Source organism: Pelecanus crispus, chromosome 12, assembly GCF_030463565.1.
Source record: "Pelecanus crispus isolate bPelCri1 chromosome 12, bPelCri1.pri, whole genome shotgun sequence".
NCBI lineage: Eukaryota > Metazoa > Chordata > Aves > Pelecaniformes > Pelecanidae > Pelecanus > Pelecanus crispus.
The window spans coordinates 19292062-19305515 of NC_134654.1; the positions used below are offsets into that span (position 1 = coordinate 19292062).

The following is a 13454-nucleotide window of genomic DNA, read 5'->3' on the forward strand; positions in this document are numbered from 1 at the left end:
CGTCAGGGGGAAGGGGTGGGTGGGTGGGGGACCCGCGGTGCGGGCCCGGCGAGCGGGAGCCCCGGGGAGAGCCGCAGCCCCGCGGAGAGCCGCGCTGCACCGCCCCTCCGGGAGCCGTCGGCTGCCGGCGCGGAGCCCCGGGGGCTGCGCCTGAGGAGCGGGTGACGGGCGGTGGCGTCGGCCTGGCAGGCTGCGGCGGGGCCGCTCCGGGCGGCTCCCAGCCGAAGGCCTGGCGTTATCCGCACGTACGGGGGGAGGTAACGCTGCGGGTGGTGTTGGCAGCACGCTGCAGTTCCCTTCCCCGAGGGGATGGGTGCTCAGTGAGGGGCAGAGCCGCTAGCGCGTGGGCCTCGCGGCGGGAGGCAGGTGCAGGGCTGGGAGGCAGAATTCGGCCCGGTGTATGGTCCCGACTCGACAGATAGAATCATAACTTGTGGTGAGGCTTTCGGGGTGCTTGTTTGGATAGCTCTTGCTAGCTCACCCGGACTTGAGAACTTGGAGGAAGCATATGAATGGGTTTTTTTGGTGCTGAAGATCAGTTTGATGTCAAACCCAACAAATGCAAGCAAAATTAGCAGGCCCCCCCCCCCCCCCCCAAATACCTCTCGCTTTCTCTGAAATTGGCACGTAATTATGAAATTGTAATCATGAAATTGTCACGGTACAACTTTTGTGTTCGCTTAAAGGCATGTTCATGACTTACTTTATTAAGCGTAATTTTAAGAAGCTGCCTCCTTGAGGTACCTGTCTTGCAAGCAGCTGCCTCTGAGAGATGATGCCATTGACTTTGAGTGTCTAATATTAAGCTGGCACTGGCATTTGCATGATTGGACTTCACTGAATGGATGTGGGGGAGCGATACCAAAGTTTGCATTAATGGATTTAACTGGTATGTATGTGAGTTATGTTCTAAGTAGGGTGTGCTGTTTGTGAAATACACCGGGTTTCTGCAGCGATCTTTGTGCATTTGATACCTTGTTGATATTTTCTAGGTTGCAGGCAGGAGAAGGCTTTGTATCTGCAGAAATATTTTCTGATATATTGAGAGCAACTCACAGGAGTCATTTGAAAATTAAAATTTGCTGCTTGGCATCCGGAGGAGATGGAGTGTGTCTTGTGCATAAGTGGTTTTGTCTCTTTCAGTTTCAGATTCTCTCAGGTGTGTGGCTAGGAGATTAAAATCAAAGTCATACGTACTTTTTATTTAACTGAAAAGATTTGGCCAAATCTGCTTTATTAAGTGGAAAAAAAAAAAAGATCCCCTGGAGCTTTGTATCTAAACTAGCCACTTGGTGCAGAATTGTGGGAGTGTCATGTAGTGTCTAATAACAGCAAGATGACTAAAGGACTAAAAATTGCGCACTCTTCTTCTGTAAGAACCTGGATGTGCTTGGGCCTGCTCTCTAATTGTTTTTCAAGGTTATTCAAAAACCTGTTGAATGTTGGCATTCTTCTGGAAACTTGTTATGATGGGTGGCTAACAACAGCTTAATGCTAAATGGAACTGGCTCTGTGGGCAGAGTTGGCTGTTTAATGATTAAACTACCAAGTCAACAGGAGGAGTTGGTGTTCATTGTCTTCAACAGTAAATGAGGTGTTTAATGCTTCTGCAGTCCCCAGAATGCTTCACAGATATTTAACTTTATCTACTTTTCTGATCGGTGTGATAACCTTTTTAGAAATCCCTTCTGGGGGAGTCTGCTTAAAACCCCCTACCTTAAGTGGTGTCAAGGTTGTAACACAAAAGAGCAAAACAAGAAGACATCCTTGATGAAGGCCAACTATACCCTGCTAGCATTACGACACAATGCTTAGCACATGCTTTCATTTCACATTTACTTTTTCTGGGTTGTGGTTTTCATAATAACAACATGCATCTCTGCCGATTTGTGCAAGAGAAGCAGTAAGCAGCCTGTCCTTTCTCGGGTGACAACTCTGGAAGATCAGCTGGGTCTTCACGTGCCTCTTGCATCTTGTACAAATCAGTCTTTAAGCTTGTGCTGAGAGTATTAGGGTTGGATTGGTTTTTGTACTGGAGCTCACAATCATGCCAGAATTCAAACCATTTTATGCTGTAAATAGTAAAAACTTCCTGACAATGCTGCATGGGATTGCCCAGCTCTTACTGTTTTCGGTTGGTACCTGTCTCTTTAATCTGTACTGTTATTTTCTTTCTGGCTTGAGGCGTGGTCTTGTTGGGGAGAGACAAACATACTTGTTGTTGGAAACTCCTGGCTTTATTCTTGAGTTGGCTCGAAAGATGGGAATGCCATGTATGGCATTATGTGACACTGGCACTGCTAGGCTGAGGCTGTAACCCGTGCTGGCCTGGTGTCAGGGATGAGGGACCTGATGTCTGTGTTGCAGAAGGCTGCATTGTCCTGCTTCAGCTGCCAGGCTAGTCCATCACGACAGCCTTCGCAGTGAGCAGGAGAAATGCTGTCAAAGAACTTTCTGTTGCTCTTGCTGTTTTATTTGTTACAAGTGCTGCATGAATTAGCAACAACATCATTCCAGGTTCTTGTTTTTCATATTTTCTTCTGGAATCGGCTTGTGGTAGAAGGGAAGAGACTTTTACCCTGAAAATGAGAAGTTACTCAAAGAGTTCAGATTCCTGTTGTTGTTGTGCAAGTCTCCACATGACAGTTTTTCTTTGCAGTTCTTTTAAGTGTGTATATTGCTGCTCGTGTGAGAAAAAGACTATGTTTTTACCCTGGACATCTTTTATATTCTATATTAAGATTTGATAAGTGCTGAAAAACTCCAGGAAGGGAGAGTGTTGGAGTAGACAATGATTTTAAATTCTTACTTATCTTTTTTTTTATTGTCCAGTGAAGTTTCATGAGTCAGACTGGGCTGTTGGGAGTTTCTTCTGAAGATGTACATGTTGGTTGAAAACCGCACAAGTTCCCATCTTCATCTGAAGAGGTCGCCTGGCATCCGATCTTGGTCTCTCTTTGTTGGTAAGACTACAATATTCCTCAGTTTATTTCAGAGCTTGCTTAAGGGAAGAAGGTCACAGAATAAATTCCTGAAAGAGCCTCTTACAAGAGATGCCTGTCTTTCAGGCATTTTTCTTTCAAGAGGAGGAATCATCATGCTCTGAACCTTTCCTTTAGTTTAGCCACTAAATGAGTCTGAAGTTTCCTCCTCAGCATGGTAGTTTCACTGTGAGACTGATAATTTTTCAGTCTGTCACCTGCAGACCCTCAGAGGCTCATGGACAGAATTTTAAGGGGAGACCTGAAAGATCAAGAAAAGAAAGTTTATTGTATGCAATATAGCAATATAAATGTGAAGCTTCTGAAGGCGGATGCATGCTTACGTTGAAAACACCTAGGTTTTCAGAAGTGGAAAAATCTGCAGTGGAGTGATGCTGGGGTTAGATCTTGCATGTGGTTGAACTCTTAACAGCACTGTGTATATGAAATAGGAAGTCATACAGGATGTTCTGAAAGTCATCTGTTTTTAAACACTACTTGGCAGTGCTAGGTTAACGGTTGGACTTGATGATCTTAAGGGTCTTTTCCAACCTGAATGATTCTATGACTTTATGAATATGCAGAAAAAAATGGAGTGGTACTTAGGACCACACTGAGAGAGCTGGTGGGGAAAATGTGGCATATGCTGCTTTCCAGCCGAGTAGATCCCATTGCAGTAACACTACAATGTTGTCATTGTTTTCAATGATGTTGTCTTGTCAAACTGTCATTGAGACAAGATATCTGCAGTTGCAGTGACACTCTGGGGCATGAAGCACTTTTCCACTGCCACCTTCTCAATGGGAGAAAAGAGCTGGCACAACTTTATTGCAGAAATTTTCTTTTGGCTCCACAGAGCACTTAGAGGAAAAAATAACCACTGTAGTGTTTATGGTAGCATGCTCAAAGTTGTGCTGTGTTTGAGAGGAAGTATGGTGTAATGGTTAGATTGAGAGTCCCTCTGAAGTTCTGTTCCTGATTCTGTATTTCTGACCTCGGCCCCTGTGCTTTAGTCTCTTTGCAGCATGGGAGGTTTTTAAACTGTGTTCAGAGAAAATAACGGACTCTTTCATATAGTCATCAATGTTGCAATCACATTTGTCCCTTTTTTGAAATGTGATGAACTTGTGAATATTCATGTGTTTTTCGTCAGGGAATTTTAGATGGTTTGAGCTGCTTGTTTGTCCTAATGCTCTCCTCTCTTATCTTAGGAATAGCGTCCATAGGTTTGGCTGCTGCTTATTATAGTGCAGGTAATGGCCTATCATTTTTTTAAGAATTGTTTATTTCTTGTTGATCTGTTCTTCATGCTGACTCCTCCTCTCTGCAGCTTCTGTCTGGCCTTACAAAGGCAGTATAGGTACCTATCACACTTTGTGGCATGAATATTAAAATCCATTAATAATTGTTGCCTGTGTATGACTTAGTGTGCTTTAATACTCTATTTCTTACTCAGCATCCCTTTCCATTTGCAAGAGTATTTTTAATAATGGTATTTAGTACTCTGTGGCATTTTGCACTTTCAGTGTGTTTTGTAAATGTGATTAGCTGGTCCTCACAGCTCTCCTGGGAAAGACATATAATGACTGTTTGCCACCATAATGAAATGATTACCTTGCCTTTGATGGAAGTGCTCTGTTTCTCTGGAAACTTAAATCATCACTGGCAGAGATTCCTCATAAAAACACCTTTACAGAACAGGCAGCTACGGCTGCTTCCTGCCCCCCCTGCAATAGAGCAGATGGTACCAAATGCCAGGTATCCTTCCATCTATGGAATTACTCTGCACGCTGTGCTGTGATTCTCTTACTGTGTACTATTAACATCAAATTTTAAAACGTAATAGTGTGTAGGAATACACTGCCAATATAATAAATGTATTTTTAAGAGCAAAGTCCAGTGAAAGCTGCTTGAGACACCAGCTATATCAGCCTTTTTTCTTAAGACATTGCAACAAAGTTTTCTGACACAGTACTGAACACAATTCTACTCTGCTTTCAGTATTCTGAGTAAGCAAATTGCTTAGGCTGCTATATGTAAACATTTCCAGGACATAACATGCAAATGTTTGTTTGTCAAGAGGGCTGACTGCTTCCTTTTATTAAAGAAACATGTTTGCTCCAGTGAATTTCCATTGTCCCTTACCCTTGTCCTCTGCAGCACAAATATTTGGTGGTTGATAGTTGTGTGGATGCCTTTTAAGATGCCTTTGCTTTTAGGGAAGAGAAAGATGTGTAATGACGTTACAACCTTGCCAATAATACATATGCTTGTAATTCTGCATGGTTTGGAGCCCTGTGTAGATGGAGTCTTTGAAAAATAAGTAAAGAGTTTCTGTGTTTTTATCCTGGGAGAGCTGTAAAGTAGCTTGCATTACAATTAAAGGCAAAGAATTTGCATCAAAGAAACCTTTTTTCCTTTTTTTGCCTTTAAATAGAGCATGTTGCTTTTAAAACTAACTCTTTGAATACCAAAGAAGGGGGAAAAAACGCAAACCCAATCCCTACATTTGTGCATTTTTTTGCATTGTTCAGACAGCCTGGCATGGAAGCTCTTCTATATGTCTGGGTGTTTCTTTGTGGCAGCACAGAATCTGGAGCAGTGGGAGGTAAGATGCTGAACTCGGGAAATGAGGTCATGCTAGTTTAGAATCAGTTGGCAGATGCTGATTGCAGCAGTCCTGTCTACTTCAGCCCCATGCACTTGCTCAGTCCAAACAGAGTGGTTTTGAGGAAAGCCTGTGGGGTTGCTATACTAGGACTAGAATTAGGGCAATAATTCTTTCACTACACAAGCATGAAAATGTGAAGCTAAACATGAGTGTTTAAGCGGAGACTTGCCCCAAACTGTTTTGTGGCCTTTTCTTCCTCTTAAAGAGGGAGGAAGAATAGCATGTTCAGCTGCTGCAACATGATGTCGCACTTACTGTGTCAGCTAGTGACAGAATGACCATTAAATAGGGTAGCTCTTAACCTTCCAGGCTACTCAGCTGTTTTCCGCTGGGAAGAGAGTATGTACTGTAGGTATGTACTTTTCTGTGTTACCAGGATTATTTTCCCATGTGACTATTTTTATTTTACTTTGAAGCATAGCTACTGATGGTATTTTTAAGAAAAGCTTGATTTTTATTTTAATTTTACAGGAAGCTGTATTTGATAAGAACAAGGGAACGGTCTGCCTAAAAACATTCAATCTTTACAAAAAAATGCTGACCTTCTCAAAAGGAGGCAATGAACAAGGTGAGAAAGCAGTATCTGTGGTAGCAAATGTGGTGGGCAGACAGAGGGAATGCATACATGCCCATTTAATGAGCTTCTCTGGAGTTCTGTACTCAAATTAGTCACATCTGTTTCCAGATCTGTTTTGTTCCCAAGCAGCAGATATAATAGTCTGCCTCTCAGGACCCAATTGCTTTTTCAGGTTAGCATCTTGTTGTTTTAATCCAAGGTAACTAAGCTTACACATTGCTTTCTATAATAGTCTTAGCCATTCCTTTGGGATGCTAACATGCAGGTTTAAATTTCCCTTGGCTAGCCTGCTTTGCAGGTGGGACTGGTGGAAAAACTTAAATTTTGGATCCAGGAGTTGAGATTTCTATAATCTAACCTGGTTTTGGTAGCAGGCAAATCTTTAGATATCATATGCAAGCAGGCATGTTATGTCTTGCAGATATCATATGTGTTTAAAACGGCATATTCAGTAGGCTCAGCTTAATGCAGTATCTCATTTCTTTTGAGCTTCCTGTCAGAGTAGCAGAAGTTGAAGTATAGTGACTTGGTTGGGTCACTGTGAGACAGGAGCTCCATTGCAAGCTGAAGTAGGATCCTTTTCAATGTCAGATTTTTGTATTCTACTTGCTAGTCTAAATCAAACCAACTCTTAATACGCTTAGAAAACTGACAAAATTTGGAATGTCCTTAAGTTGAATTGTTTTTTAAACAGTTCATTTTGGAGATGGAAGATAAGAGATGTGGGGAGAAGGATGTTTAATGTCTCTGAACTTTTCTTTAGGGTATGTTTCTATGTTGGTAAGCTGAGCACATTTCTTCCTGAGAGGTTATTTGGTAATAACTGTTTCAAGTACCATTAATGTGGGGATGCAGAGATCAGCAGATGCTCTGAACAGTTAAATCTTACAGTATTTGTTCAATCTCAGTAAACTTAACAGCTGTTTACCTACTCTGTACAGAAAAATAGTTAAAACTGTCATTAAAGTGGGAAACATAAGTAATAAACTAGCGGTCCCCAGTTTCTGGGAGGCAGTATGTCTTGTTCATTAGGGCCTATACCACCTAGTATGTTCTGTAGTCTCTCCTTTTTTGTTTTGCCTGAATAGCTTAGCCATTGTTCGCTATTGCAGGACTGCTCTGGTTGTACAGGATCAGAGCATAGAGTCCCAGCCACGCAAGGCACTAGTAGCACTGTTGAGAGTTTACTGTAATGCTAATAGACTACTTTGTTTTCTATGTCTGTTTACAGTAGTGGCTCTACTGAATGAGATCCGAGATGTGAACGTGGAAGAGGAGACTGTGCGATATTTTGGGAAGGGTTACCTGGTTGTGCTACGATTTGTCACTGGATTTTCACACCCACTGACTCAGAGTGCAGTGTTGGGCTGTAGAAGGTGCAGTGTGGATTTTTTTTAATGAGAATGTAAGGTGGGAAGTACCAATCACATGGGTCAGTAATTGTCAACTATTGAGATGCATCTTAGCTCCATTTTCATACTTACTGATATGACCTTGTGTTACTCAGTTTAACTTTTTCTAACCCTTTAATGCTTTCACTTGTGGACATTTGGGTTAACACCATCTTCCATCAGGAGACTGATCATATTTAGATATCTAAAATCCCTTTACTGCTGCACATCTGCTCTAGTTACATTCACTAGCTCAGCTGTGCAATGGCAGAGGGGATTAAGTCTCTTTTGTAGACATCCAGTGTATTTACCAGTTAACAGGATTTATGTTAAGCATCGATAATAAGGAATCTTGCAGCAGGGACTGTGGGGAAAAAGGATTGATTTGTTCTGATGTGGAAGTAATGGCTTGGCTTGATATGCCTTCAGAAGTGGGATGCTGTCAGTCATACTCTATGCCATATGTTGACTAGCCCTTCCAGCAGTTATTCTCAAGAATTAGCGTGCCTGTTCTTGTCTTGTCAACAATATAGTTCCACTAACTTTTTTACTTTTTTTTTCTTTTCCACAGTGATGTGGAAGCAGTTGCCAAACTTATTACTAGTTTTCTGGAACTGGACAGAGTAGAGAGCCAACAAGATCTCTCTCAGAGCAGCGAAACAGAGGCTAGTGATGCAGATGAACCACAGGATAAATATTAATAGTCATCATCAGCTGAAGAAAGCGGAGGCTTTCAAACATCTGGAAAATATACTGATCGTTCTTCAGAAAAAGAAATCCCTCTCAGTCCTGACCTGGGCATTTCTCTACATGTGGACTTACAATGGGAGGAATCTGTCATAGGGCACCTTTTTTAGTGCTAAACTGCTTCAGGATCCATACTCACAGTATTGCCGTCGTAGAGTCCAAGGCAAATTCTGTTTTATTTGCTCCTTTGACTTAGTTCCTGTATGTGGACATTGCTGGCTTTTGGACTTTGTCAGGTCATCAAAATTGTCTAGGAATAGTTATTTATTAATGAATCAGTTTGAAATCATTTATTGCTTTCCCATTAATGAGGTGGACATACAGATGTAAACTTCCACTTACTGCAGACATCTGCTGCAGGTAGAGTATATGAAATGAAGAGCTGAGTTTGTAACTCGTAACACAATGCTTTGAGGCTTTTCTTGAAATGTTATAAATGACTGAATATATTGCTAACTTGGCTTTAAGCAGCTTAATATATGCAATTAGGTGATGCAGGATAGTGGTACTTTTATATTCTCTACTACTGACTTGCCATTAGATATCAGTGGAAATTAAAGTTGGAGTTGACTGTCTTGGAATTGGAAACATCAGCCTGATCAACTTGTTACATTGTCTTCTCTTGGACTTGTCAAGGAGCTATAAATAGTAAACAAAAATGATCATGTTGATGATTCAACATCTTTGGGATGTTCTAGCTTAATCCTGTTCTGCTTAACTTCTGGGTATAGACTACCCCAAGATAGAATAAACTTTTTCCAGACCTCAACATTTACTATTTTAACTGTGTATTTGGAAAGGAAGAAAAGCACATCTGTTACTTTAGGTAGGGAGAAGACTGATGTCAAACATGGCAGCCTAGATTTGTTTAGTATTTCCTCACTTGAAATGATACTGAAGTGCTAAATAATAACTAACTTTTTTAAGACAGCTGGGATAGACCCAGTGTTTGACTTGCACCCATGTTTTATTCCAGGTGTGTGTAGTGTCCTCTGTTCTGACCAATGGATTCACAAATAGTTAAAATATGAATTTTCCAACGTATTTTTTGAAGTAAAAGCTACCTCTGTTAGTCAAAACGTTCTGTCTAGAACTAAAACTTCATCATGCCTATATCAACATGTCAGTACAAGAAAAAACTTGTAAAGAGCTAAAAGTTCCTTCAGTGTGCTAAAACTGCTTGTATTAAAGTTCACTGTTTTCTTTAGGAATTGTATGGTGATAAGACCTGGATTAGAAAATATTTACACAGTTACTTCTAGGAGATCTGAATGGGGTACAAGGTAACTGTGTAGTTGGCTTTCACAGTTAGCCAGCAGCAAATGTCTTCTGGCAGCAGTTTCTTCAGGACTTAAAAGAACCTGCATTCTTCTTTCAAAGCATTCTACCTCTACAGAAGAGAAAGCTCTGAAAAGATTTCAGCAGAAGCTATGTCCTGTTCTGTGTTCCAGCCATATCTGAAACGAAGCACATGCTTATCTGACCAAAGAACAGCTTGTACCAAGATTTCACTTCCAGCCAGTTAGACCCAGTATGTGAGCTGTGAGGCAAAGATGCTCTTACTGTCAGTTTGAAAAGGGAATCAGACTGTAACAGGGAGATAGCTGTTGACGCAGCTTGACTGCAGCACAGAAGTGGGTCTATTACTATTAAATTAGAAACTTGTAATCACATCAGGTATCAAAGCAGATGTCTGTCAATAGACATGCTTGTTAAGTCCTCTGAGTTGGTGAGCTAATCATGTGGCTTTCAATCTCTACCCCATATCACTGGAATTGGGAAGCTGCTGTGTATGAATGTGGGAAATTAGGTTGCAGGCAATTAGCTAAATTTGGCCTTTATTCTAAAGCACAGCTGTGAGCTAAGAATAATCATCAAACCTGTTTAAAAAAACATTGCAGGATGTAACACTTCGGAGTGATCTTCATTTAAATCCACTCTAATATATATACCCTAAGTAACACTCATGTTGGAGAGAGGAGACTTTGGAGAACCCTTCCCCCTGTGTAAAATGAGAATGTTAAGTGTTCTAAGGACTTCCAGTTAGAAATACTGAAAAAAACTAGAGTATTTAATGGTAGAATGTAAGGAAAAGGGCTCAATCTGCAGGTAACTGCTGCTTTGTAGCAAGGATATTCAAAGGGAGTACACGGTATGGATATGCATTGCACTTAATATTCTGAGCCCACAGATTTGACCACGGATGAAATGGACAAAACTGCCTGCATTCAATCTTAGCTATACTGGGTTTTCTTTGTATTTCCATGAGAGCTAACATTCCGTGGACGATACAAACCATGTTGCGGTTTTCCAGTTAAAAATCAGCTTTAGAAAGGTATGTCTGGTCATCTAACCCTATACTGCATCATGTGCTCTGCTTCTGCTGAGCTCTTTTGTGCATCTAGCTTGCTGTATGTTCTCGATGTTAGTAATGTATATCCTTATGGACTATGTAATATCATTATACAAAGACTAAAACAATGTAAGGAAAATCAAAATCCCTAGAAAGGGGAATGACCTATAGTAAGTTGTAACATAGCTTGAAACACATTCTGTGGAGTAAGTTGCATTTTCACTTATGTCCAATGATCATCTCTTTAAAGACGTTCTATAGTGTCCCCCTCCCACCTTGGTACGCTCCTGATTGTAGGCTGGAGAGGGATGACTGCTGACATGCACTGTGTGTGTAGGAGGAATATTTTGACTCCTCAGCCTTTCACTTGGAACAGCTGGTGTAATCCTCTCTTGTACCATGTCCATTTTGCATTTGGCAGCTCAGTTGCCATACAAACTAGGACAGCTTCAAAGGAGATCACCTGAGTTCTGTAGGCTGAGCAATGTGAAGGCTGACTGAGTAAATTCTTCCAATGCTGTGGGTTCTGCCTGTGGGCTCTGTGCTGGGCACGGCTGGCTTGATACGTGCAGCTGGGAGCTCACTGTGATACCAACCTACAGTGCAGGTAAAGAATGTTGCAGCTTGGCACTTGGATGCCGTACATGAATGTGTATCACAGGCTGATGTGTATTTCTCTTGATCTAGGTTTTGAGCTTCCTGTCTTCAAAAACTGTTTGTCTTTTGTACTTGGAAGACATATCCAGATTCTCGTGTTTTGCAGTAACTGTGTGCATGGAAAATTAACTTGCAAATTGCTTTTAACATGGATTTGGTTTTGGTCTGCAGACTCCTCAGTGGTGTGATGCAGCTTGGAGGAACTATTTAGAACAGCAGGTGCTAACTCGGGACAGGTTCTGTCCTTCCCTCTTTCCACTAGTCCCCTCTCTCATCCTCTTTTCCTGCCACTTTTCACCATTTTGCTGAAAGCTTTTTTGGATAGTTTTCCTCACTTCTCTAGGGCCTAGCATATCAAAAGGCCCAGTAAATGAAGCCTTATGTGTGTCTGAGTTAGTGACTTGTACTAAAAGGAATGATGTGAAAGACTAGTTTTGTTTAGGAAATTAGATACTCCTCTAGGAGAGTATTACAGATGTATTTGTTAAAGTTTTTGCATCTCGGGCTGTCTAGTAACTTGAGCCTGGACAGCTGTAGTATGACTTATAAATTATTTGAAAATCTGCATAAAAGATCTTAAGTTAGATCTAACGCCTTGCTCCATAAAGCCAGCATTTTCTGTTGTGTCAGTTCATACAACTGTATGGTAAGTGCCATTTGGCAGATGCTTCAGCTTAAACTTGAGTAGCACATTTGAAGTTACTTGCATGTGTACGGTTGGATGGGATCATGGCCTTAGCTGTCATACTGAACCAAAGCTAGACTGCATGTTGTACAAAGGGAGAAAGTTGCATTATGTAAGCTATAATCTAATATTCTGATATTTCACAAAATGAGATATTCTAGTAACTAGGATCAATTGTGCAAGTCTCAAAGAAAATCAGAGTATTTATACTATATAGCTGAGATCTGACTCTTGTGCTGTATTTATGAAGTTACACAGATAGCAAAAACTAAGCTGGCTTACATAATAGAGTGCTAGTTCTGACACTGTAGTAGGTTGCTGAGAGGCAAAAATACTTCTGGAAAATGTTTAGAAATTGCTTTTCTGCTTTAAAATTGCAAGTAGAATTTCAGCAAGGCCTTGTATATTGTCTTTTTTTTAAAAAAATATCCATTGATAAAATCAACTTTAACTTGTTTTGTGTCACTGTAGTCTTTTATATTGTTTTTAATTAAAATTATTAAAATATTAATGGCTGTCTAAATTACCACTTGGCAAGACCTACTGAAGGAGTTAATGGGGGGGTTGGGGGGGGTTGGGGGGTTGGGAATGGGACCATAGAGGAAGCTCAAGTACCTAGCTCCTTACTGATGCTGCTTCCGCTCTTTTACAGCAGTCTGGCTTTAAGTTTCATATAAGCTGATATAACCAACTCTCCACTGGTGAAATATTTGCATTTTTCCCCTCTTTAAACCCAACCAACATGCCACATGCAAAACAAAGGCAAGTTTCCACAAACATTTTGAGTATCAAAGGATTTATTAAAGTAAAATAAATTAAGATCTTGTTTAGTTCAAGGTACATGACTTTTGTAATTAAGGTATCCATAGCAATTGATTCTTTTTAGATAATCTGCATGTGGACCTAACTCCTGTAGCTCTCATTAAGTTAGATTTGTCTTATGCTGTGTCTTGTACTTTCTGTATCTAGAGCTCTACTCTTTGTAATACATTGTTCCAAGAAAATTTCAATACCTGTGCTTCCAAAAGATGACTTTCAAGAAGGCAAGAAATGAAGCAAACAAGTAAAGATTATTTTGAATATTCACAGCAGTGTACCTAACTGCCAGACTTTTGAATTATTTTCCCTTGTGGTGATTATCTTAATGCTCCAGTTAAGTCCACAAAATATATTGCTATACATTATTAAAAGTTCAACATTAAAGAGAATAAACCAGCATTTTTCCCTCATTCAGTAGACTTTAGTCATGCTTTGAATTTGGATGAACCTGCAGTCTCAGGTTTTATGTGGCAAAGTAGGTGCTTTAAAGTAACTGGGATGGTGCTTTTCTGTGGGGATGAAACAATGCTTAGCTTAGATGATGCTTTGGTAAAATGTCAAGAAGCCCAATGT

At 40.6% G+C, this 13454-nt stretch overlaps 1 protein-coding gene across 2 annotated transcripts; it reads left to right on the forward strand.

Annotated features, from left to right (window-relative positions):
* The first annotated feature begins 2820 nt into the window (after positions 1-2820).
* CYBC1 (cytochrome b-245 chaperone 1) lies at positions 2821-12516 on the forward strand. Of its 2 annotated transcripts, XM_009480044.2 has the most exons (6): positions 2821-2963; positions 4193-4234; positions 5516-5589; positions 6124-6220; positions 7461-7605; positions 8192-12516. In XM_009480044.2, exons 1-6 carry the CDS (start codon positions 2879-2881, stop codon positions 8319-8321), a joined length of 573 nt encoding a protein of 190 aa, XP_009478319.1. In that variant the 5' UTR covers positions 2821-2878; the 3' UTR covers positions 8322-12516. The 2 variants fall into 2 exon arrangements, with proteins under 2 accessions (XP_009478319.1, XP_009478320.1); XM_009480045.2 differs by lacking the exon at positions 4193-4234.
* Positions 12517-13454: the final 938 nt, after the last annotated feature.